At 37.0% G+C, this 24034-nt stretch overlaps 1 protein-coding gene across 1 annotated transcript in view; it reads left to right on the forward strand.

Annotated features, from left to right (window-relative positions):
• parp8 (poly (ADP-ribose) polymerase family, member 8) overlaps window positions 1-10166 on the forward strand; it is a 48271-nt gene extending 38105 nt beyond the window's left edge. Inside the window, exons 15-26 of the mRNA XM_049019124.1 lie at window positions 1108-1200; window positions 1581-1706; window positions 1893-1958; window positions 2601-2668; window positions 4488-4536; window positions 4979-5091; window positions 5573-5645; window positions 6497-6566; window positions 6667-6743; window positions 6890-6959; window positions 7034-7118; window positions 7373-10166. Coding sequence (XP_048875081.1) covers window positions 1108-1200; window positions 1581-1706; window positions 1893-1958; window positions 2601-2668; window positions 4488-4536; window positions 4979-5091; window positions 5573-5645; window positions 6497-6566; window positions 6667-6743; window positions 6890-6959; window positions 7034-7118; window positions 7373-7475 — 993 coding nt within the window. The 3' untranslated portion in view covers window positions 7476-10166. The remainder of the gene's footprint in view (window positions 1-1107; window positions 1201-1580; window positions 1707-1892; window positions 1959-2600; window positions 2669-4487; window positions 4537-4978; window positions 5092-5572; window positions 5646-6496; window positions 6567-6666; window positions 6744-6889; window positions 6960-7033; window positions 7119-7372) is intronic.
• Window positions 10167-24034: the final 13868 nt, after the last annotated feature.

The following is a 24034-nucleotide window of genomic DNA, read 5'->3' on the forward strand; positions in this document are numbered from 1 at the left end:
TACGGTATTTAGTAGAATCATTTTAGCATGTTAGCCACGTAAGCGATCACGTAATTTTATACAGTTGTGTCTTATTTAATTCATTGTAGATTTTGGAAAAAGAGCAACAAAAATATTTCATTGAGCACATTGCTGTCAGTTGTATGAATGCATAATCACTTTCCATCAATCTAATGCTCAACCAAGTGCATAACGTAGACTTATATGTTCAGTAAAACCCATTCCATATACAGCGTGATTGAAGTAATGTTTGATTGTTGTTATGGATCAGTAACTTTTTCTACAAAAATAAAGAATGAATATGAGCAAAAATAATGCAATATATTACTCTTACCTGTGAGAATTCATGAATATATATGCATATTTTTTTTATTTTTGGGGAGAACACAAATAATTTGGTTATGCAATATTTTTGGGGTAAGCAGGTGATTTTGTTTCACACACACGTACAGGATAGCAAATCTGAATTCTGCACATGGTTTGTGTATCGATTTCATTTGTTTTCCATGGCTTCACAAAGATTTTTTTGGGCGCTGATAAAGTTATGACTTAAACATGTTGAAATGTGATTTATTTTACATTGTTGTTCATATATTTAAAACTTTCAGTACTAATTCTATTACTGATCACTGGATATTACACTGCAAGGTGTTAAACCTCTGGATTTTCAGGAGCTATTTTACTTCATGATCTTTCAGCAGTCCTCTCTGTGTTCACCTGATCGCTACCATCCCTGCTAAACCAGTTGTAGGTGCTGATGTAGATCTTGAGCCTGATACCAACACAGAATTTGTTATATTGTCTCATCTGCTCTGGCTGGAGATGCCCACAAACCTGGAGATGTAATTCAGAAAATTCTCCTCCAGCCCTGGTCTTTTTGCCATTATATTGTATGCGTTTCCAATAATTAGAAGGTGACCTAAATGATTCATTGAGTAATTTTATTAGTATGTTTAAAAAATATGGAGAATAAGCACGAATTGTTGGTGATCATTGTGTGCTATCAAAATGAATATTCATGTGCACACCTCCTATAAAAGTGTTTTGAGCATATGTGTAGTTATATATCCTGATGTTCTCATGCAGTATGTGGCCATTGTTTTGCAGCCCACAGTTTGTGAACGAGAGCTCTGTGTGTTCGCCTTTCAAACGCTGGGTGTCATGAATGAAGCCGCAGATGAAATAGCCACAGGTGCTCAGGTACTGCACATTGTATGTATTTGGCATGTATTTGAAGAAGCTTTTGGGGAAGAATGCTTTTTTCAGTAAAAGAGATTCATGTAAAAGAGACTTGCTCATCTATTGCTTCTTTTTCAAACAGTAATTTTTGGCTGTGGTAAAACTGTAATACTACCAGTTTTGTAAATGATTGTTGATGTAGCTGTTTTGCTTCTTGATAAACTCGGGTATTGTAATCCTCTCAATATTTTGAACAATGAGTGCTAATAACCTTGATCAGTGCACAATATGTCTGAGTCTTTTTATGGGTCTGTAATATTGCAGTGAATTAGTGGCCTTCAGCTTTGCCATGCACTCATGCAGAAGGGCGATCATTTGTTAGCTCATTCTCTGTGTACCAGGTGGTGGATTTGCTGGTCTCTATGTGCCGATCTGCACTGGAGTCTCCAAGGAAGGTCGTCATTTTCGAACCATATCCATCAGTGGTTGATCCCAACGATTCTCAGTCACTGGCCTTCAACCCTCGGGTATGTTATGCTTTTTTATTGTTTAACACTTTTAAGTAAATCACTATACTTTAAATATGCAAAATATGTAATTGTATTTGTAATAAATAGTTGTACTTTCTGAATTATACTAGGGATATTATAATAACGCTGCCTTCATTCCTTGGTTGTTTGGGTCAAGCTCATATTAATATTATATGTTTTTAGAAAAAAGACTATGACCGAGTGATGAAAGCCCTTGACAGCATAGCATCAATCAGAGAAATGACCCAGGTAAGTTTGCCAGGTGGCGTAATGGTGATTTAATAAATTCTATATGAGTCTTAATTTGTTTCAAGTAATAAAAGTAATAATTTATATCAGGGAGGCTCAAACTTTTTGATTATAGATCCACATTCGATTTTTGTTTGAAGTCAGAGGTCCGGAACCATTTTCAATAACAAAACAACATTTCATGGATTTCAGTATGAACATCAATATATAACAATTATGGGAGCTTAACATAAAGACTGGTTATGCACATATTGATTCATAAGGTGCATTATCGGCTGGATCCGAATCTGTGGCAACCCTTGGTTTATGTAATTGAAGATGGCCACAAAGCTGAATGGTGCTTGTCTGTAAGGTTTTGTGTAACATTTGTAGTTTGTCTGTGACACCTGATTGGCAGGGAAATCAAATTATTCATGTGGTCCAAGTAGAAAGTGAAAGATTTATATACACTGTCCACGCAATGTGTTAAAATAAAAAAAACACTGTTAATTAAAATGCTTATGTTGCAGCCAAACGGTGCGAAAGCTTGTTCAACGAGCAAACTGAAATCTGACTTTGGAGAACAACTGAGCTTTGTTAATTACATACCAGTGTTTTATCTTCATGTTGATTGTTCTGCATTATTGAATTCTTCCTGCAAAGGCACCGTATTTGGAAATAAAGAAGCAGATGGACAAACATGACCCTCTTGCTCATCCCTTACTGCAATGGTGAGTCTATTTCTGTGATGGAGAACTGAGGCTGCTCGTAATCAAATATATATTTACACATAACTATGGATAAAATTCACTGCTGTATATTTTATATTTATGTATAATGTACTCAATTCTTATGACATTGATGAAATTGATGCATAATCTAATTTAAATTTGTTCCCTTAACCAAAATGAAAGTAATACTAAAATTCAGAAATTCAATTTCATATATTCACTCACACGCGCACGCACACACATACACACACACACAAAATATCACCATCTAGCCACCAGATTTCTAATTACCTTTCCTGCAAACCATACATTGGACGATACTTTATGGAAATTAATTTAACATGAGCATTTTTAATTATCTCAAATGCCTTTGTAATATGCCTGAGAAGTCTAATTGATTATGTAAGATAACTCTTAATATACCGCACTGCGCCTCTACATCTCCAGAGACTGATAAAAGGATCTGTATATTAATGTTTTTCTTGGGAATTTAATATAAGAACTCTTTCTTTTGCTGTTCATTCTTAACTTAGCTGGGACACATGAATGCACAAGTATGAGCTATAAGCAGCATTTATTTCAGTCAAAGTGTGTTATATTTAGAAGAGAATGATGGAAAAGAATGGAACTTTTTTGTGCTGTATTGGGCTCTGAAAGGTCCACTTCATTTACAAATACTTTCCTGTTCTGGGCAATAAATATCAACTTCACAGCTAATCCTAATGGGTGAAGTATGTGTTTTGTGAGTTTTGATCTGCTGAAAAAGCATGAAGTCTATATCTTGAAAAGTGCTGGATGAAGTCCCGGGAGGGCCTTTTGCTGTATTACTTTGGAGCGAAGGCACTTCACCTGAATCGCACCAGCAAATGGTTGAAATTGTTAGTTGCTTTGGATTAAAATTCTGAATACAAATTTCTTTACTCTGATCTTGAAATATTCAGCTTAATGGTACCTTTGTTTTTGTATGAAGCAGAAGAAACTCCAAATTAATTTGTACTGTAGTGCATATGCTCTGCATTTTATTAAATCAGTTTAATATATATTGATTCATATTTTTAGAATATATCAAATTTTGTTCAGTGACATACTTACAAATGTGAAATCTGTGATACAAATGTGAGAATGTGATAATGTCTTTGATCACAGTTATACCTAGAACATGTTTAATAGATACAGGACTGCCAATTTGTCATGGTTTATTCAGGGCTTTAGTCTAATGTGTTTGTGTTTAAGAGGACTGGTAAGAAAATGTAAATTAATTAGAAAAATAAATTATAAAACTAGGGGGTGGTGCAGTGGTTAGCACTGGCGCCTCACACCTCTGAGTCCCGGGTTCGATTCTCCGCCTGGGTCACATGTGTGTGGAGTTTGCATGTTCTCCCCATGATGTCGTGGGGTTTCCTCCGGGTACTCCGGTTTCCCCCCACAGTCCAAAAACATGATGAGGCTAATTGGAGTTGCTAAATTGCCCATAGGTGTGCATGTGTGAGTGAATGGTGTGTGAATGTGCCCTGCGATGGGCTGGCCCCTTATCCTGGGTTGTTCCCTGCCTCGTGCCCATTGCTACCAGGATAGGCTCCGGACTCCCCGCCACCCAGAAGGATAAGCGGTTTTTAAAATGGATGGATGGATGGAATTATAAAACTATCACGTGATTAGTTCATTTTGACTTCGTGTTTCAGATTGACTTGACAGAGATGCAATTGTTTTCTAATTCCCTTCTGACTCCCTAAGCATTGGGCTCAATCACCTCATCCTGTTTAAATGCAAGTGATGTAATTTAATTAGTCCAGATATAATTGGTGTTTTTTTTCTACAGGGTAATATCCAGCAACAGGTCACATATCGTTAAACTACCAGTAAACAGAGTAAGTGATTTCTTTTTTGGTTTAGATTAAAATGGGCTGTTGCTGTGAATATTAACATAATTCATTGAAAAATAGTGCACAAGTAGACATTTTCACGCTATACAAAGATTTCTAACAAAGTATTTGATAGAATCGTAGAAACTTTATATATAATTGGGCAATGATGCAAACTAGTGCATTTATATTTTCTGAATTTGAAGCATTTTATTTAAGTCTTGAAAAACAATTCAGTAAGTGGAGTGTGATTTCTGTCAGATTTGGAAATTATAGTTTCATCGATATTTAACATTTTAAAGGCAATGAAGTCCAGAATAATAAATATTCATATGTTTCTGTTTGCCAGGAATATGTTTGGAGCACTTCGTTTGCTGTTGTGAAGCAGAAAGAAAAGCAGACTTGGTTTTGTTGGTGTTTTTTTTTAATTGCCTTTGTTTCTCTGCAGCAACTGAAGTTCATGCACACCCCTCACCAGTTTCTCCTGCTCAGCAGTCCGCCCGCCAAAGAATCCAACTTCAGAGCTGCCAAAAACCTTTTTGGGAGCACCTTCGCTTTCCAGTATGTTTAAACGCTCATCATGTGCCAACTGTAAAAAACTATTTAATATTTTGTTTTTGGTTTTGTTAAGGCGTGGTAGTTTTCTGTAATCTTCTGTGTGATTTTGGCAGAAATTTCGAGTCTTTAATTATAGTTATTGTAGTTCATTGCTGGACGGCTTGGCGACATCCACCTTCAGCATTGTGGCTTTGAAATTTGCCCCTGCAAAGTTTATTCTCCCGGCATAGCTTGGGATTTCTCTTGCAGTCCAAAGAATACAAGCTGACTGGCATCCTTTAATTGCCGACCAGGGGGTTTCACACAAAATTCTACAAATTACAACCTAATCTACTAACTATTAACCCCCCTCCCCCCACCCCCACCCCACTGCACATTGCCCATGAGAAGTTTATATTGTCTATCAAGCTGGTTTATAGCCTTTTACCGTATTTCTCACATGTTTTTTATGTCCTATATGTATCCCTTTATCTGCTCTTTTTAGTGGCTCACACATAGAAAATTGGCATTCCATTCTGAGGAACGGTTTGGTTGTTGCCTCCAATACAAGACTTCAGGTAAATAAAGAAAATGTGTAACTGTTGGAGGAAAAAATACCTGTGCAACTGACATTTTCGTTTATGCCTGTATATGTGCATCTGACTATGCAGATCCAAATGCTTAAACAAATCTAAGGAATTTGTTAGGATGCAGCTTTGTTTGATTTTAGGAAATCAAACAAAAAAAAAATATTAGAATTGATAAGCAAATGAAAACGATATCTGTATGATTTTGTTATTTTATAACGAGAGAAAAGACCTTCAAGCATGTTCTTGCTTCAGTATTGCTGTCCCAGGCCTGAGAAGTACACAGTACTTCCACTGAGCTTTGGCGGACAGTGTGCTTAAGGCTCAGGTTCAGGGGTGAACAGCACCAGAATAGAAAATTTTGTTCCTTTTTATTCAGCAGTCATGCATGATCAAAACCAAGGCAGTTTTAGGCAGGATGATGAATGAACAAGCCGCTTGTTCTCTGAACATACTTTAATAGGATCTCAGTGAAGGAATTGGTAGCAGTTTCTGGTCAAAAGAGCATTCTAAAATTATACTCTTTTGATGTAGTCCATTTTACAAAATAAGCGTATATTCTAATATCTTTATATCAAGTTGATAATATTCTTTGCTGCATTTAAATCATATAACATTCAGTGAAAGCAACATTTACATTAGATTAAAAGATTAAAACACCATTTTATTTCAGAAATGACAATTTTCATATGCTGGAAGTAATCATGCCTGTAGTTAATTATTTTTTAGGATGTATTCAAATTTGTATTAAAATATAACTATCAATGTTCCTATAGGATTGCTTTTATTTTGAAATGTTTTTAAGTAAATTTTTATTAGTTTTTTTTATACGCCATTTACAGCTCCATGGCGCCATCTATGGGAGTGGAATCTATGTCAGCCCTATGTCAAGTATTTCCTTTGGCTACTCAGGTAAGAATCATGTATTTGATGTTTTCTAAATGTGCTTAATACCCAGGCCAGTTAGGTCATGGATTCATTTGTGATTCATTTATTGTATAACATTTCACAGGGATAAACAAAAAGCAGCAGAAAGTTTCTTCAAAGGACGAGAGTACATCACACAGCAAAACGAACATGAATCTGCAGGTGGAAAATTCATTGTTTACTTTATAAATGTGTTTTTTTTATAATAGCTGGACATTGGTAATAAAATTGGTCATTTTAAGTATTTGAAAGTTAATTTGCCTTTGTGACATCTGAAAAATGTACATTGCACATTTTTTTTCTTCAAGGCCCAGAAGAGGGGGCAGCAGCCACAATTCTTGCAGAGTCGAAATTTGAAGTGTATAGCATTGTGTGAAGGTAAGTCTGTCAATATGTGTACATTCAGGTTCAATGTTCATAATTAGTACTGACATTCCGATTTTCTCCTTTAGTCATTACATCTCCTGATCTGGACAAACATGGTGATATCTGGGTTGTCCCCAACACAGATAATGTCTGTACAAGATTTTTTTTTGTGTAAGTATTGGCACTTTCTTAATAACGCATCCTTATAAACATATCTGATGATTAAGGCACAGGTTAATCGAAGCAAATGTGTATTTTATTAGCGGAGTTATGTTTACCAGTACAGAAAATAGTTAAATACATTGTGCGATATAGATCTAAATTAAAATGTTAATCATTATTGTCTTCATGTATATATATTTATTTTGCTGCTGAGAATGTTTGCCTTTCATTATAAGTCACTAGTAATCATTGATGCCTTTCAGTTATGAAGATGGGCAGGTTGGTGACACAAACATCAACACACAGGACAACAGCATCCACAGAGAGATCTTGCGAGTTATAGGCAATCAGACGGCAACTGGATAAGGATGCTGACTCTTTACTCTACCCTGAGTTCACACTTTATAGCCTCAAAGCTGGATTTTGAGCTAAAGTGGTGATTATAGTATGATTTGATAAGCATGGAACACTACTAAGAAATTTACATTGGTTTGAAATCTTAAAAAGTGAAACCTTTGTACCCTGGTATGAAGTATGAAAAAAATAAGTACACTGAGCCTTCTGCTATTACAAATTCTGACTTTATTTTTTAAGTACAGTAACCTACACTGTTTATGAATTGTCAGGAAAGTCCAGTTTGACCGATGGACTGCTTTCATCTTTTTTAATAAAAAAAAGAAAAAAAGTAACATTCTTGGTGAAATTGATAGGATTTATCATAGTTGTTGAACCTTTACAGTAATTTGGTACTCCTGTATAACAAAAAGCCAAATCTCACAAGATGTTTACTAAATGAGACATGTCTGTTTGCAGTGTAGTTAGTGAACAACAATGGTGTTGATATGCACTTTAATTGATGTTTTTGGTATACAATGTATTACACTTATCAAAATGCCTCCCCCCCCCCATTATCAATTGTCAGTCATATTTAACTGATCAGTTTTCTTCCAAATAGGGTGATTTACACAAGATTCATGCTTGACTACAATGAAAGTTATCCAAACCTAATACTTTTAAGCATAAGAAAACCATCAATGTCGTCATCTACTTACCTGGCCATGCTGTTGGCTTCAGAGCAGTGATAAAACGGTTGCTGTAGGGATGTTCCCAGCCTACCTCCCACAGTTGGTTAATTTCTCTTCATAAGCCCAACACAAAGCCCAATGACAATAATGGTTGCTGCTCAATACACCAGCAGTAACTGGTTTACAGCAATTGGTCAGTGCTTCTTTTTCCAGTCTTCGGTTTTTATCTGCCTTCAACTTCTGATATACAAATGATATTCTATGATGTTTAAAAAAAATCGCGGGGAGAGACTTAACAGGTTATTTTTTAAGGGATGGGGTTTATATGGGGGAACACAAAGCTTGTGTTTGAGGTTCCGCTTTTATATTTGGCCATTTCTTTCTAATTGTAGACATTTATAAGTGAGTCAATTAAATCAAAATATCACATGCTCCCCTTGCTTATTTTTCATCAGTTAAGACACATTACAGAAAACTTTGATTAATGTCTGATCAATGGTTATCAAAAGCAATAAATGAGAGTAAAAAATTTGGTTAAAATAGATGATTAGGTAAGTATTTTCATAGTTTTAAGGAATGCTGTTAGTTTGATATTATAGATTTTATTTGTCCAATTGTTCATTACTGATTGAATATTTAATATGGCACATCCTTGTGTCTCCTTTTAATTGAAATAGCATAGAAGGTATTAAAACTTGTAGTTTCTTTTGACAAAATTATTTCAAATGAGAAGTTAAATTTTTGACCAGGAGCATTATTCTATTATCAGCTGAAGTAAATGCTCTTAACACTGTATCAGTGTTATAGTATATATGGATATTATGATAAATATAATGAACATTTTTGTTAAAAATGTTCAATGTGTTTAAAGTGGTGTGTACATGTTGTAATATATTCCCCTATTCGAAAAAAAGGGAAAAAATTGGAAATTAAAATTTGGTGAAGATTTCATAAATGTATATCATGAAATGCGCACTGTTCCTTAATTCCAGTTTCAAAATGCTGTTTATTAAAATAATAGTGAAACTTTGATTAATGCTGAGTTAAGGCTTTTACAATATTTATGTTTAATTTATTATCTGAACCTGATAGCTTAATGGATTCCCCAAACTGAAGTTCCATTTGATTCTTCATATGTATATTTGGAATATATAATGGTTCTTGTTTTAGGTACTATATGCTCCCACCGTATAGAAAAGAAATTTATTACGATTCAGTTAAAAATACTCCTATTGTAAATACCTGATGGTTACAGTTTTATAGTCCTTTTTTATTTAATTCAAAATGTGAATCAAATGTGTTACACAAATAAATGGATAGTACATGAGGTAAAACAGCGAAAATGAATTCATTAGTCCCTTTTCTATAACAGTATTGTCTTCGTTTTCAATATGGTGGCTACTTATTTTTTTTTATAATTTTTGTAAATCATATTCATTAAAAAAAATACATCCATAAAAATGAATAAAATTGCATTGATTTGCAACACATAAACTGAATGGTTAAAATCAATAATTAGAAATAAAAATAAGGAGAGCATAACGTCGGAAGAACAACATAGTGAATGTGGGTGAGTTGTGCTATTTTCTTGGTTTGTTTTATTTTTTTGTTAAATGGTTTTCATTTGAAACTTTTGAAGTTTGATTATCTCTGCCCTGCACAAAACAGTAAATACTTCTGCTAATTAGCCTTTGGTGCCTTAGAAACAGAGTAATGGCAAATATACTGTAAATATTGTAAATACTGCCACTAAAACATGAACGCCAAATATTTTCTGTATTGAGTTTCTACAGTTTTTTTTTTCCTTTTGCAATCAAATCAAGCTTTTTCTGGCATTTTATTAGTTATGGAATAATAGCTTATGTATCTGTTTACTTTCAATAAATTTACATTTGTTTAAACCAGATGTTTGACATATTTTTGGTTTTTGCTGTTATGTACGAGAACCTTTTAAAAACTAAGCAAATTCTGTTTATTTAAAATGAAAGAGAATGTGTTTGTTTTTCCTCCATTAAAATGTTAACATTAAAAATGCTTTTAAGGGAGTGGTCTTTCACCACCAGGGTTGTGGGTTCAGTTTGCACCCCAGGCTTGAATGTTCTGTGCATGTGCGGGTTTCCTCTGGGAATTCCAGTGTTGTCCTACAATTCAGTATAACATCGACATCCATCCATTCTTGCTGCTTCTACTGGGTAGTATCACAGTTTCATCCTAGGCTATGAAAAATACCCTGCTGAGGGTGCCAGTCCTTCACAGGGCACATACACAGTCATGCATTTCGAGCAACTTAGAGACACCAGTTACCCTGACTGCATGTCTTTAGACTGAGTCAGGGAAGCATGGAACCTGAAGCAAACCCATCCGCAAATTCCCCACACACAGTGGACAATGACATCTGACAAATATAAAAAATTACGACATTCCTTGGAATTAACAGATGCATTACAGACTCCTCATACAGCTTACTGTTGATGACAGTATATGAAATAGGTGAAATGCTTCACATTGAGACCTTGGAAGTGGTTAATTTTCCACCTTAGTTGTATTGCAAGGAGATATTATGCCCTTATTGTAAAGAGACAGATCGGCTACTTGTTAATACCTGGGAAATTAATGAAATAGGAGAGCATGCCATTAATGTTAGTTGAGAGGCCTTTTTGTACTATAAATGCTGGAATCAGTGTGAGTAGGGCAAGATTATCTAGAAGAAAGAAGAAATGTCTCTTTTCCTATGGACTTGTTCCTAGCTGAATGTCTAAGAAATAAGCTATGTGTGTGTGTGTGTGTGTGTGTGTGTGTGTGTGTGTGTGTGTGTGTGTGTGTGTATGTATATATATGCACATACACACATTTACGTAGGTTATTTCTCATGATTAAGCACCAGATAATATAATGCTCAGTTCTACTCTAACTAAATTGATTTCCATTTGGATTAGGGAAAAAATGAGTAGTTCCTGAACTCCCAAACATCTAATAACGTTTGTGGTGATGACAAATTGTTGGATGGGCCCAGTAATCTCTAATGTGGCTAGAAGAGCAGATGGTTTAGATGCATTTGACACGTGTTTAAGCCACAAAACCTGCTGAACTTGTTGGTGTTTCACAAGACAAAATGGCTAAAATGATGGCATGCAGTAGCAGTTCTAGACCATTTCAACTGGAGGGCCAGATGGGGCATTTGTTCTGTTTGGGGGAGGGCAGATGCATTTGACCTTAATGCCCTCCAAGTATTGCTTACACTAAATTGCCAACAAAAGAAGTAAAAGACAATTTTGAAAACCTATAAGTTTTTATGCAATGCTTTGCAGTCACATTTTACATTTTTTACTTTGATTTCTTGTTTAGATTGTCTTGCTTCCACAAGCTTGATTTATTTTTTTCTGTCACCAATTGAAGCGACTTGACCACCAGTCACTCATACATTATGAGTCTGTCAAAAAAATGTGCTTATGTTTGTGTTTTGCCTGTTTGCAGCTCACACAATTTTTGCCCACATATATAAATGTAATTAATAATAGATGTAATAATATTAATAAATTTGTTTCAGAACGAAGTAGCATACATATTTAGGGGTGCGACAGGGGAGGCCATGCATATTGTCATGGGGCCACTGCCCCCCCAAAACGCTCCTATTGGTATGCAAGTCTGAAGGACTGGGGGCAACCATGGACGATGGTACATACTACTCCATGATGTATTTCTATTGACTTGAGCTGCAAGGCAAATCATAAAATCAGTTCTGAATGAATGCTGGTGTAAGTAGTGGTACTTATAATGGGTTTAGAATAATATTTAGAAGGAAATTCTGATCTGGTTGCAGTACACAAACACTTCATGTTACCAGGTAAGGGGATGCACACTGATTGCAGCCCATTGCACCACCTCAGGGATGAGAACCTGAATGCAGCCATGCAATGGGTGATACCTCAGGGATGAGAACCTGAATGCAGCCATGCAATGGGTGATACCTCAGGGATGAGAACCTGAATGCAGCCATGCAATGGGTGATACCTCAGGGATGAGAACCTGAATGCAGCCATGCAATGTGTGATACCTCAGGGATGAGAACCTGAATGCAGCCATGCAATGGGTGATACCTCAGGGATGAGAACCTGAATGCAGCCATGCAATGGGTGATACCTCAGGGATGAGAACCTGAATGCAGCCATGCAATGGGTGATACCTCAGGGATGAGAACCTGAATGCAGCCATGCAATGGGTGATACCTCAGGGATGAGAACCTTAATGCAGCCATGCAATGGGTGATACCTCAGGGATGAGAACCTTAATGCAGCCATGCAATGGGTGATACCTCAGGGATGAGAACCTGAATGCAGCCATGCAATGGGTGATACCTCAGGGATGAGAACCTGAATGCAGCCATGCAATGGGTGATACCTCAGGGATGAGAACCTGAATGCAGCCATGCAATGGGTGATACCTCAGGGATGAGAACCTGAATGCAGCCATGCAATGGGTGATACCTCAGGGATGAGAACCTGAATGCAGCCATGCAATGGGTGATACCTCAGGGATGAGAACCTGAATGCAGCCATGCAATGGGTGATACCTCAGGGATGAGAACCTGAATGCAGCCATGCAATGGGTGATACCTCAGGGATGAGAACCTGAATGCAGGCATGCAATGGGTGATACCTCAGGGATGAGAACCTGAATGCAGCCATGCAATGGGTGATACCTCAGGGATGAGAACCTTAATGCAGCCATGCAATGGGTGATACCTCAGCACCACACTTTTTTCCAGTGGCTGGAGTGCCAATTTTAAAATGAAACGGTACAAACAACACAGATTGTTTTCACAGGATGTTGTTTAAAAAATGGGTCAGATTTCATTCTTCGTTGTAAAATACAGTAGATACATATGGTATGGAGTAAAATCTCCCAGGATGCCCATTAATCCGTATGAGCAGCATAGGGCATGAACAGTGAGTATGAAAATGTAAATTATACACCGTCATCATCTTCATTGCATCTCAAGTGAAGCACTTGCTCCATATTATGGAGTGACAGCTGCATTCTCCACCAGCAGTACATCTTAACATCTCTTCCTTCTCTGGGAATTCTGGATTCCTCCTACAGTTTAAAAACCTGTGGTCAGGTAAACTAGTGTGTGGGTGCCCAGTAATGGACTGGCATCCTATTCAGACTGTTATGCTGCTTTGCGCCCTCTGCTCTGTGTTGAGCACCCCCCAATCAACCCTGGCTATGAGAAGCAGTATGAAAATGGGTGGATTGTCACAACATCATGGTGCTGAAGTTTGTTGTTTTATTGTCTAAATTGTCATTTAGCACATACTAACTGAGCTGAAGAATCTTAAAATATCTTAAAATACCTAATTTTGTTTGTCACCATAGTACTCTACCAATTTCCATGTTCACCAACTTCATTATATTTATATGTTATATGTTTACCCTTAGGGGCAGCATGGTGGTGCAGTAGTTAGCACTGTTTCGTCACACTTCTGGGACCGGGGTTCGAGTCTCCGCCTGGGTCACATGTTTGTGGAGTTTGCATGTTCTCCCCATGTCGTCGTGGGGTTTCCTCTGGGTACTCCGGTTTCCCCCCACAGTCCAAAAACATGCTGAGGCTAATTGGAGTTGCTAAAATGCCCGTAGGAGTGCATGTGTGAGTGAAAGGTGTGAGAGTGTGCCCTGCGATGGGCTGGCCCCCCATCCTGGGTTGTTCCCTGCCTCGTGCCCATTGCTTCCGGGATAGGCTCCGGACCCCCCGCAACCCAGTAGGATAAGCGGTTTGGAAAATGGATGGATGGATGGATAAAAGTATTCCAATTCTGATAATTGCTTGCAGCAACAGCAATAATCCACGAGAGGTCAGTAGACAACAATAGTTAACGTTCTGATTAAAACGTTCTATCACTCATCCACTAGGTGGAAGTATTGACCTCGGGAATACTTCATTGCAAATATGCTATTTAAAAAAAACGAACAGATTTTCCGCCTTTGGTTAGGTATCATGATAACTTGCATGCATGTCTACAAATTCCAAGTCAGGGAATGCTAGAAATGATTATTCAACAAGAAATACTCTTCATCTATTAGAATGTTTTGATTAATGGTCATTGGGAATAAACGTAGAAGGCATGCATGCTAATCAGGTTTATATTAATTAAATGTACTTTTCTAATTAAACACATTAGAGAAAAATTTGCAATTAAAATGATTCATTTTGTTATTGAGATTTTTGTAAAGTATCATTACAACGCTCTCAGCCTTCCTAATCCTGCTTTTAACCTTGACCTTTGTTAACAATTCGGGATAGAGAGGTAGGCAGATTTCATGAATGCATCTTTTTCCTATTCCCTATTTAATAATATAAGGGCTTGAGGAATTTAAAATAAATACTCAGCTTCTTGGTTTGGAGTGAGGCAGCAGGCTACCATAATAATGGTTCACTATTTACAGAAGTGGCCACCTGCAACGGGCAACAGTCAAACGTAGATATCAATAAGAAGACGCGAAGATTTCCACTGAATTTAAGGATAATTCCCGAAAAGCTCGCAACAGGACTGTGGAAGCTGTTAACAAGGTACGATCTTTCTAATAAAGTTTATCATTTTCAGCTTAATACCACATAAATAAAATAAGCTTTAAACACCATAATTTTCTCTCGAAAGGAATTACATAGACTAGACCTAATTAAAAGAGTATTGTAACATTTAGCAGGTAAACTTTGAAACTATTACTTTTTCCGAAGTTGGCATATAAACAGTTGTATCGTCGATACATTTACAGTTATTGCACTGGATAATTAAACTTTCTCTCCAAATAGGCCATATTGTAGCCATATTAAACGTTAATGGGTTTTGGCAATGGGAAAGCTTTAAATGGGACTTTTATTTCATTTTTCGTCGTTAACATTTTAGAACATTTTAAATAATAAGACACGAAACATAAAAGTAACGGCAATGTAATACAACATAATACACAATTTAGCTTATCCAATCTTAGCTTTTATGTTAAGCTTTCCTTACTGATGCCTTGGAATAATAAATGTTCAAAATTCTGTCTGAAAGACCTGTTCCTCTATACCTTTATTATGTGAATTTCTTTTAGCTTTTTCCTGTGCTAAGGAGAGAGCTCGATATTTCTGAACATTTGCGATAGATACATCTAAAAGAGAAATGCAAGGATGAGCATTTTTATTCGTTACCGACAGCATGTCGGAGATGGATGGATGGATGGATGAATGGATGGATATCAGTAGCCTATATATTTATCACAATCAACACATTCACGCTTAAAGATATAGAGAGGTTACTGCTTGGTATTAAATTGCTGAAAACTATTGCATGACAATTCAATGCGTATTCTTCATTATACTAACTAGAATATTTACAGTGATATTCAGCTTTAATGTGTATCCCTGAATTTATATATATATATATATATATATATATATATATATATATATATATATATATATATATATATAATCAGTTGGTTTCCTTATAGCGGGCTTATACTAATTTCATTTGCGTTGCCTCAGTCATTATGTAGGCCTTTGTTCAGTTTTTCAGTGAATATTAAATCTTCGGTAGAAATTCCAATATATACGGCAAATTGCGGAGTACACTTTTTAGGATTTTTCTGTTAGTTTTTCTATACTGATATAAGAAGTATGCAGATGTTACACAGTTGGACACACGTCCAAAAGTGGTTTTAAACGACAGTAAAACAACAACAATAATAATACGTCGTATTGTTGTTATTGTTATTATTTTTTTTGTTGTTGTTTTTTGTATCCAACAAAACTATACGTCTATGCGACATTAGATTTGGGTCCGTGCGTTGCACCCAAAATCTCTTGTTGAAGTTTAAGTCTGTAAGCGGCTGGTGCTTCAACTGACGGGCAACAAATATTGCACATTTTAGAAGAAAAAAACAAAATGAGTAAATGAATGGTTGTTCAAATTAGTGCGGTTTGCCTGGTGAACAGCGTATAATACGATGTGATATTACGTCGCTGCCGGTTAGGCTATCTGGTCCATCTCTATATTGCTTGAAAGTGACGAGCCTTTCTTCTTAAAACGCTCGCCTTTTCAGTACTAAATCAAAAGTAAACGGACACCTATTTGAGTATTAGAGAAAGAATTTAATGTAATCAGACAGATTTAGACATTTCTAAAGATCCCAGTATGAATTACTTTAGTAATAGTGATCCGAGAAAAATGCTAGTTAAAACGGATTCCCTCGCTTAAGTTCACAATACACGTTATTTTAACATTGTGAGGAGCATTTTTCAGGTCCCCCAAGGATATAAGAACGCAATTAAAAAACTAAAAATGCCCAAAGTCTTCTATTTTGTTTAGTTACTTGTGGTTAAGGTTAGGGCCGGGTAGGGGTTAAGGTTGTCATGTTGTGATTACGGTTTTCCCCATAGAAATGAATTCAGTGTCCCCACAAAAATATAATTACAAACCTGTGCGTGTGTGTAATTTTAAATAATGTTAAAATGAAAGGTGTAACTGTAAGCAGACGCTTGTAGTTACAGGGTCGTTATCTCAGATTTACTGTCGTTTCTTTCGTTGCCTTTTCCATGAAGCATACTAGTTTTATCTTTAGAAGGCGAAACTTAAATTACAGTTATTTTAACGTGTTGCTATGATAAAACTTAATTTAAACTACGATATTTAAACTTAATCGTGATAGAATATTAATAATACATATTTTCACTGTAAGCTTACTGGTTGCACCCATAAAGTCTTAAGATATTTTTACAGTAGTAAAAATTGAACTACTATTTGACTGTTTAGACTGAGGTATTTTAATCACTGCTGAACAAATGATTAAACAGTTTGTCTTTGGTGTTAATTTTACTTCATATACTCTACATTTGAATCACTGGAATTAGAGTCATAGGTGTCAGAAATAGTTACCATTAATCTGAAAATCTGACCCATGAATTATATGAATAGCTGAGTAGTTGTGCAATGTCCTCCAATACTGTCATTGTTGTATAAAATATTTACAGTAACTACAGCTAGTAGGCCTAAACAACAGTGTACTACAAACTGCCCCTATAAATCGTATAACAAACACTACAGCAGAATTTAACTGTCCTAAAACTAGTTTTCTGCTGGTTTCAACTAGACTTTCACTGGGTTCGGCACTAGTATCGTAGGCTATGAGTAACACGTTAGTTTTCGCTTATAGCCTAATCTCTGTTTATGCAGATATATGAAGTGAAACATGAAAAGATCTGTTAATAAATGAGCAGTGCTACAGCCATAGGTCAGTTATCTGGAGGGACTCCAAGGTTTAGTCACCATCTCCTTCGTAGTGAAAGAGAGACAGTGCAGAGCCATTGTTTTTTTCCCTAAGATTATAGTGTTATCATATTATGTGTAGTTTTAAGCATATATCGTAGTCTGTTAATCTGTACTTCGATTTAGTAGGACCTCAACCTGGACGTAGAATCCAGTTTTCAGTACAGGCCATACTCACCAAAGGACATGTAGGAACGGGTCCCTGGATTCTCTCCTGCTATGAAGGCATGTAGAAAGTCCCTCGACAAAGGACGCCAGTTCCTTAAGGAGAGTGCAGAGAGCAACCTTGGGATTTCTGAGGAACCCCTCACCCACCACCTCTCTGCAATCTGATCCAGGGTCAAGACCTGTTTTGTTTTCAGTCACCCCAGTACATTTGAAAATGGCTGTCAACGTGCTTTTTGAAAATCCAACACGCCCGATTTTGGGGCCATTTTCAGTGTGTTAGGGAGTGGTGTGTGAATTCAGCATCTCTATCTGTAAAATCAGTGCAATAGCTCAATAGCAAAACAAACAGAAACAAAGTCTTACGATCTGCTGATTTGTAAAGGTATTGCTTAGCATTTACATGTGGACTAGAATGGAATACCGTGGGAATAAAAGGAAATGTTCAGTTAAAATATATAATGTTTTATTATCAAGATGTCACTGCGTGTAATACTTTAATGTAAAAGTTGCTGTAATATGTTCGCTGATGCTAACTGTCCTGCCATGGAAGTCTTTTTTGGCCTGACTTTTGAAAGAAAAAACAAGCACTCATTCATTCTCAAGGCTGCTAAGATTCCATTCCTCCTCTCAACGTCCATTTAAGGAAAAGTTTCAGGTGATAGGATGGTGTCTTAGTGAGTATAATAGTAGCAAAAATGATAAAAGAAATTTGTGTAGAGAAGAACATATGCATTATCTCTTGAAGTCTTAAGTAATAAACAAAGCACTCCATACTGACAATTTCATGGTACAAATATAAGAGTGAGACAGATAATCTCCATAGAAACCACTAGTTCAGGACCTAAAACTAAAACAGCACCTTCATTCTCATCACTTACTTCTTGTAAAAGATACAAAAATAAATGACTATCCAGCAGTACAAATTCAAGTAATATTCTGCATTTTAACCTTCATCATTACACAAAGATGTCAAATGTGACAAAATGCAAAAATGACTTTTAGTTTATGATTTTGACAATCACTTTTATAAAGGTTAATCAATATGACAGTTTTGATAAAAGCTTTCAATTAAAATGCCTTGTATAACTGAAGGAAATATACATTTTTTGGTGATTAAAGGAGGATGTTTGTACATCATATTGCTATATTTGTAAAATTTATTTATTAACATTAATTAAAAGACCATTAATTAATGTTAGGGTACAATATAGTGATATAATGATATTTTTAACGTTTAGAACTGTTTAATAATATATATTTTAAAATGTAACAACATGTTATAAATTCTATTAGTACCTCTTCGTCTAACAAGACGAAAAACCCATTACTACCCTTAACTTCACCTACTGCAGTGGATACACAGCTGAAGGCCAAACATGGCTTGATCTCTCTTAACTGAGAAATTGCCTAATAAGTCATATAGTTTCCCCTCTCAGTGCTAATGAATGCGTGTGAAATGGTACTACAGATACGCATACATTGGGAATATGAAAATGTCACTTAAATATTGTTCACTAGGCTTTTGGCTACGATGTGGTGATGCACACTCAAAAGAGCATTGGTGTTTGCCCTTTTGTAATCTGGCTCAATTTTGGAAATCTGCCAGCTAATGCCAGTGTGATGGAAGTCGTAATGGCTGTAGTAAGTGCCACTCCAGTGAGTCCTAGGTATCCTCCAAGTGTTTTTATGGGGTTCAGCACTGGAGATTTGGAGGCTCATGGAAGACCTTTGTCCTTGTGTTCTTCCAACTAGCCATTGACAATGTGTGCACTGTGGATTTGAACATTAACAGTCATGAAGAAAGCACTTTAAGCAAGGAAGGAACCTCATATGGGTCAGATGATAATTCAGTTTTTTCCCATGGTCTTTAATTTTTGGATAGGTATTTCTGAGGAAACAACTTGAGAAGATCTACTTATCCGATCCATGACCTTGCCCAACACCACATTATACATTTACTGTCATCCCTAAATGTATCCTATATAGGGTTGCAAAGGGAAAGAAAGGTTCTGGTAAATTTCTGAAAACTTTTCATGGGAATTTTGGAAATATTCAGCTCGACATTAAAGAGGTATATGCAAACTTTTGTGAATAAATACTGCAAAATATCAAGTAATTGACTTCCTAACAGAGGTGGAAAGTTCAGGTCCAAGAACTCCAAATACAGATCAAATTCGAGCAACCAATTGTGCATAATGAGTCAAAAGTCATAGAGTACCGTATGTCAGGATTCGCGGTGAGCGGGTAAGCGGACAGGCAGGCAAGCTGGCAGGAAGCAGTCAAGGAGGCGAAAATCGGGGAAAACTGGGGATTTATTACGGGATCGGGACGGGGCAGACAGCAAGGGAACATCGGACATTGACTAACATCAATGACGGACGAAAACCAAGGCAAGACATGGACTGAAATAGACAAGACTGGGCGAAAATAATCGGACACAGCTGGGCAAGATCAGGGAAGCACACGTGGATAATCAGGGGGCGTGGCACACACGTGGATAATCAGGGGGCGTGGCACACACGTGGATAATCAGGGGGCGTGGCACACACGAGGGTCGGACGAGCCGGGCATGACACCGTACTTTTAGGATCTGAATTTTCCTCCTCTGCTTCCTAATAAATAGAATGTTGTGTGTTATTGTTATTTATAGGCTAGAACAGGTGTTTTGTCTGTAATAAATGAGCTGATTTGGACCATTTCAGAGAGCTGTGGAACTCCATGTGAGCTGTGAGATATGGCAGCTGTAACTGTATGAATAATACAACATAGAATATGATTTATAAGCACTTCGTTTGGATGCAGATGCTTATTTTGGGGTGTCTTTACACGCAGATAGTTACTTATAAGCACTTGGTTACACAATGAAATCACTATTAGTGCCGTCAAGTTCAGCATCTTACGATTCTGGCAATTTCTGTGCATCAAAGGGTTTATGAGTTATTGTTTTTAAACTCAATTAACCCATTGTGCAGCAATCAAGTCCCAAAGGTTAAACTGTCAATGAAACAGTGTAAATAGCTTACCTTACATTTAGCATATTTGATTTACTGGCTAGTTAGCTACTATGTAAACATATTTTGATTTAGTAGTTGCTAGTTAATGTTTAATGCCATAGATCAAATATATTTAACCCAGTAATATCATTAACACTTACTTGACTGGATATAGTCAATGGATTAAATGCAGTAATGTGGCTTAAATAGTACTTATACTGTATAGTGTGCAGGATTCTAGAAATTATCGGTGCATGTGATGGAGGAATGCATGGTGCAGGACAGAAATTCAACTGAATTTGCATTAAATCTGGATATTTTAACCAAAATTAAGCTGCTAGATGTTTTTTCCCTGTCATAGGCTAACGTGCAATTTAGCAAATTTTCAGTTTTTCCCATTAACTCCCTTGTATTCCTGTTAATTCCCATGGAAGGTTTTCAACTTTGAAAATCCCCAGAATTTTGCCGCCCTAATCCTGTAGATATAGTATAGAATGAAAACTTTCTACTAATTGTTGTAAAATAATAGAACCAGTACAGTAGATCCAAACTGAAGTCAGAATGTTGCACTCTGGTTCAGATATTCATGGCTGCTAAATTTATATTAAGCCAAAGAAACTTTGTTTAAATATGTTTGTATTTCTAAAAGGGATTAAAGAGCTTCTTCTGTTCTCTGTCTCCAGAAGCTCTACTACCTGGCTTAGTACACTCAGCCAAAATATATTTTTTTAACATAGACTAAAGCGCCTGGCCATTACACCTACAAGACATACTAAATCCATAGGCATCAATATAGAGCTGATACTCTGCCGCTCTTCTGGGGAGGCTTTCCACAAGTTTATGGAGTGTGTCACTGGGAATTTTTGCCCATTCATCCAGAAGAGCATTTGTGAGGTCAGGTACTGATGTTGGACGTGAAAGCCTGGCTCGCAATCTCCATTCTAGTTCATCCCAATGGTATTAATTGAGGTTGAGGTCAGGGCCTTCCCCAACTTGTTCCTACAAAATTGGAAGCATAGAATTGTTCAAAATGTCTTGGTATGCTGAAGCCTTCATTAGAACTAAGGGGTCTAGCCCTCCCCCTGAAAAACAACCCCATACCATTATCCCTCCTCCACCAAACTTTACAGTTAAGAACACAAGAAATTTACAAACGAGAGGAGGCCATTCGGCCCATCAAGCTCGTTTGGGGAGAACTTAACTAATTGCTCAGAATTGTTCAAATCTTATCTAGCTCTGATTTAAAGGAACCCAGGGTTTTAGCTTGCACTACACTAGCAGGAAGACTATTCCATACTCTAACTACACGCTGTGTAACGAAGTGTTTTCTCAAATTCAGTTTAAAATGTTCTCCCGCTAATTTCCACCTATGGGCACAAGTTCTAGTACATATTTAAACTAATATTAAAGTAGCCATTTGGATGAACAACATCCAGACCTGTTGGAACAATGCAGTCAGACAGGTAATGTTCTCCTGGAATTGCCAGAGAGAAGCCTGATTCCTCAATCCACAGAGCATGTTTACACTGTTCCAGAGTCCTGTGGTGGTGTGCTTTACACCACTCCAACTGACACTTTGCATTGCTCTTGGTGATGTGCTGCTTGCATGCAGCTGCTCAGCCATCTAAGCCCATTCCATAAGGCTCCCGGCACACAGTTTTGTCATTCAGTTCAATTCAGTTCAATTAACAGTCATTGTCGCAAAGCGCTTTACATATAACCGACCTGGACCCCACCAAGCAAGTCTGAGATGACAGCGGCAAGGAAAAACTCCCTCTAGCAGGAAGAAACCTTGAGAACATAAACTTGGAAGGGGACCACATCCTTCTCTGGGCGACCAGGGAGCATGAAAACTGTATTTACATTGACATTAATTTTAGTCCATATCGTTTTAAAAGTCCCAGTTGGTTTTATGTTGGTTGGATTATCTCCAAGGAGTCCAGGTGAGGGTTCACACGGTGTAGTGCTGGCTTGGGATCAGCTTGGAAAAGAGAAGATGGAGAAGAGTTATTGCCCTACACCTAACCTAACCTCCGGCAGGACTAGAGTAACTATGGCAGCCTGGCTAAAAGAGAGACCTGGAAGGAAGCACAGGCATGAGGGTTACCAGGGGTTTTGACATCAAGCCAACCTACCGTCCACAGTTTAAATGATCGGCGAGAGTGGCAGGACAACAGCACCAATCCCCCCATTCACCTTTAATCTCAAATGACCATGAACCTCCAGATTTCCAATTCACCTTAGAAAAGGGGATTTTGCTACCCAAAAGACTGACTAAAGAGGTAAGTCTTAAGCCTTGACTTAAAAGCAGAGATTGTGTCTGAGTTCCGAACACTAATTGGAAGTTTATTCCATAACTGTGGTGCGGTGGTGTGGTGTGGAGCAAATGCTCTTAACCCAAAATTAACATTCTTTATTCTGGGTATGAATAGAAGACCTGCATCTTGCAATCAGGAATCGCAAGTCATCTGTGCTCAGCCAATATGGCAACCCCCTAAGCATTGTGACAGATAATGCCAGAGGAAGTTTTCAACTGCAGTTATTGAGTCAACAGTGCATTGGCAATTTTTATGCTCTATGTGCCTCAGCACTCTGCGACCCCGTTATGCTACTTTATGTGGTCTGTCACTTTGTGGCTGAGATAATGTTGTTCCTAAATGCTTCCACTTTGGAATAATAATACTTACTGTAGCTTACGCTGCGAGTCACGTGATATGCGCTGGGTTTATGAGCGGGAAGTTTTGTGGAAGCTGAAGAGAGTTGCAGGAGAAAGCCACAATAATCTATAGTTGGTCTAATAAACAGGCACACACAGTAAATAAAATATGATTTCCTTATTGTATACTGTTATAACTTTCATTATTAAAGAAATTAAAGTAAGTATAGCGATGCAAGGTTTCCAGAAATGGTTATTACTGTACATATCACAGATTGCGTTCTATCATACTGTGTGTTTACGATTATCGATTTAAATTAAGAGAGTAACCGAGTTATAAAATGTGTATATTTTTTGTCATTATGTATTTTGAGTTTATTTGAGGCATACTAAATATTTCCGTAATTTTAAGCTTTGTGTTTTTAACACTTGCTTACTTTTTACCATTTTACTTTCGCCTTTCAGTTTTCATGGTGTTCCAAGATACAATAATGGAAGAATAAACACTTGCGAACATCAGTATGAAGTGTGCCCACTGAAGTTAAAGTGAAAACATCGCCCTTCATCCCGTCATGCTGCGGCCTTCACATGTGGGCTACGGTTTCAGCATGCAGCCCTGAGGCATCTCCTGGTGGGATTCTGCAGTGGTGGAACTTCTGGTATTGATGGATAGTACACAATAAGTTTATGAAGAATGGAATTGTTGCAAAGTACCAGTATAACGGTGCTCAGGATTGTAGAATAGTGTGATTTAGAAATAAAATGTCCTGAATGG

This window comes from Brienomyrus brachyistius, chromosome 7 (assembly GCF_023856365.1).
Source record: "Brienomyrus brachyistius isolate T26 chromosome 7, BBRACH_0.4, whole genome shotgun sequence".
Lineage (NCBI taxonomy): Eukaryota > Metazoa > Chordata > Actinopteri > Osteoglossiformes > Mormyridae > Brienomyrus > Brienomyrus brachyistius.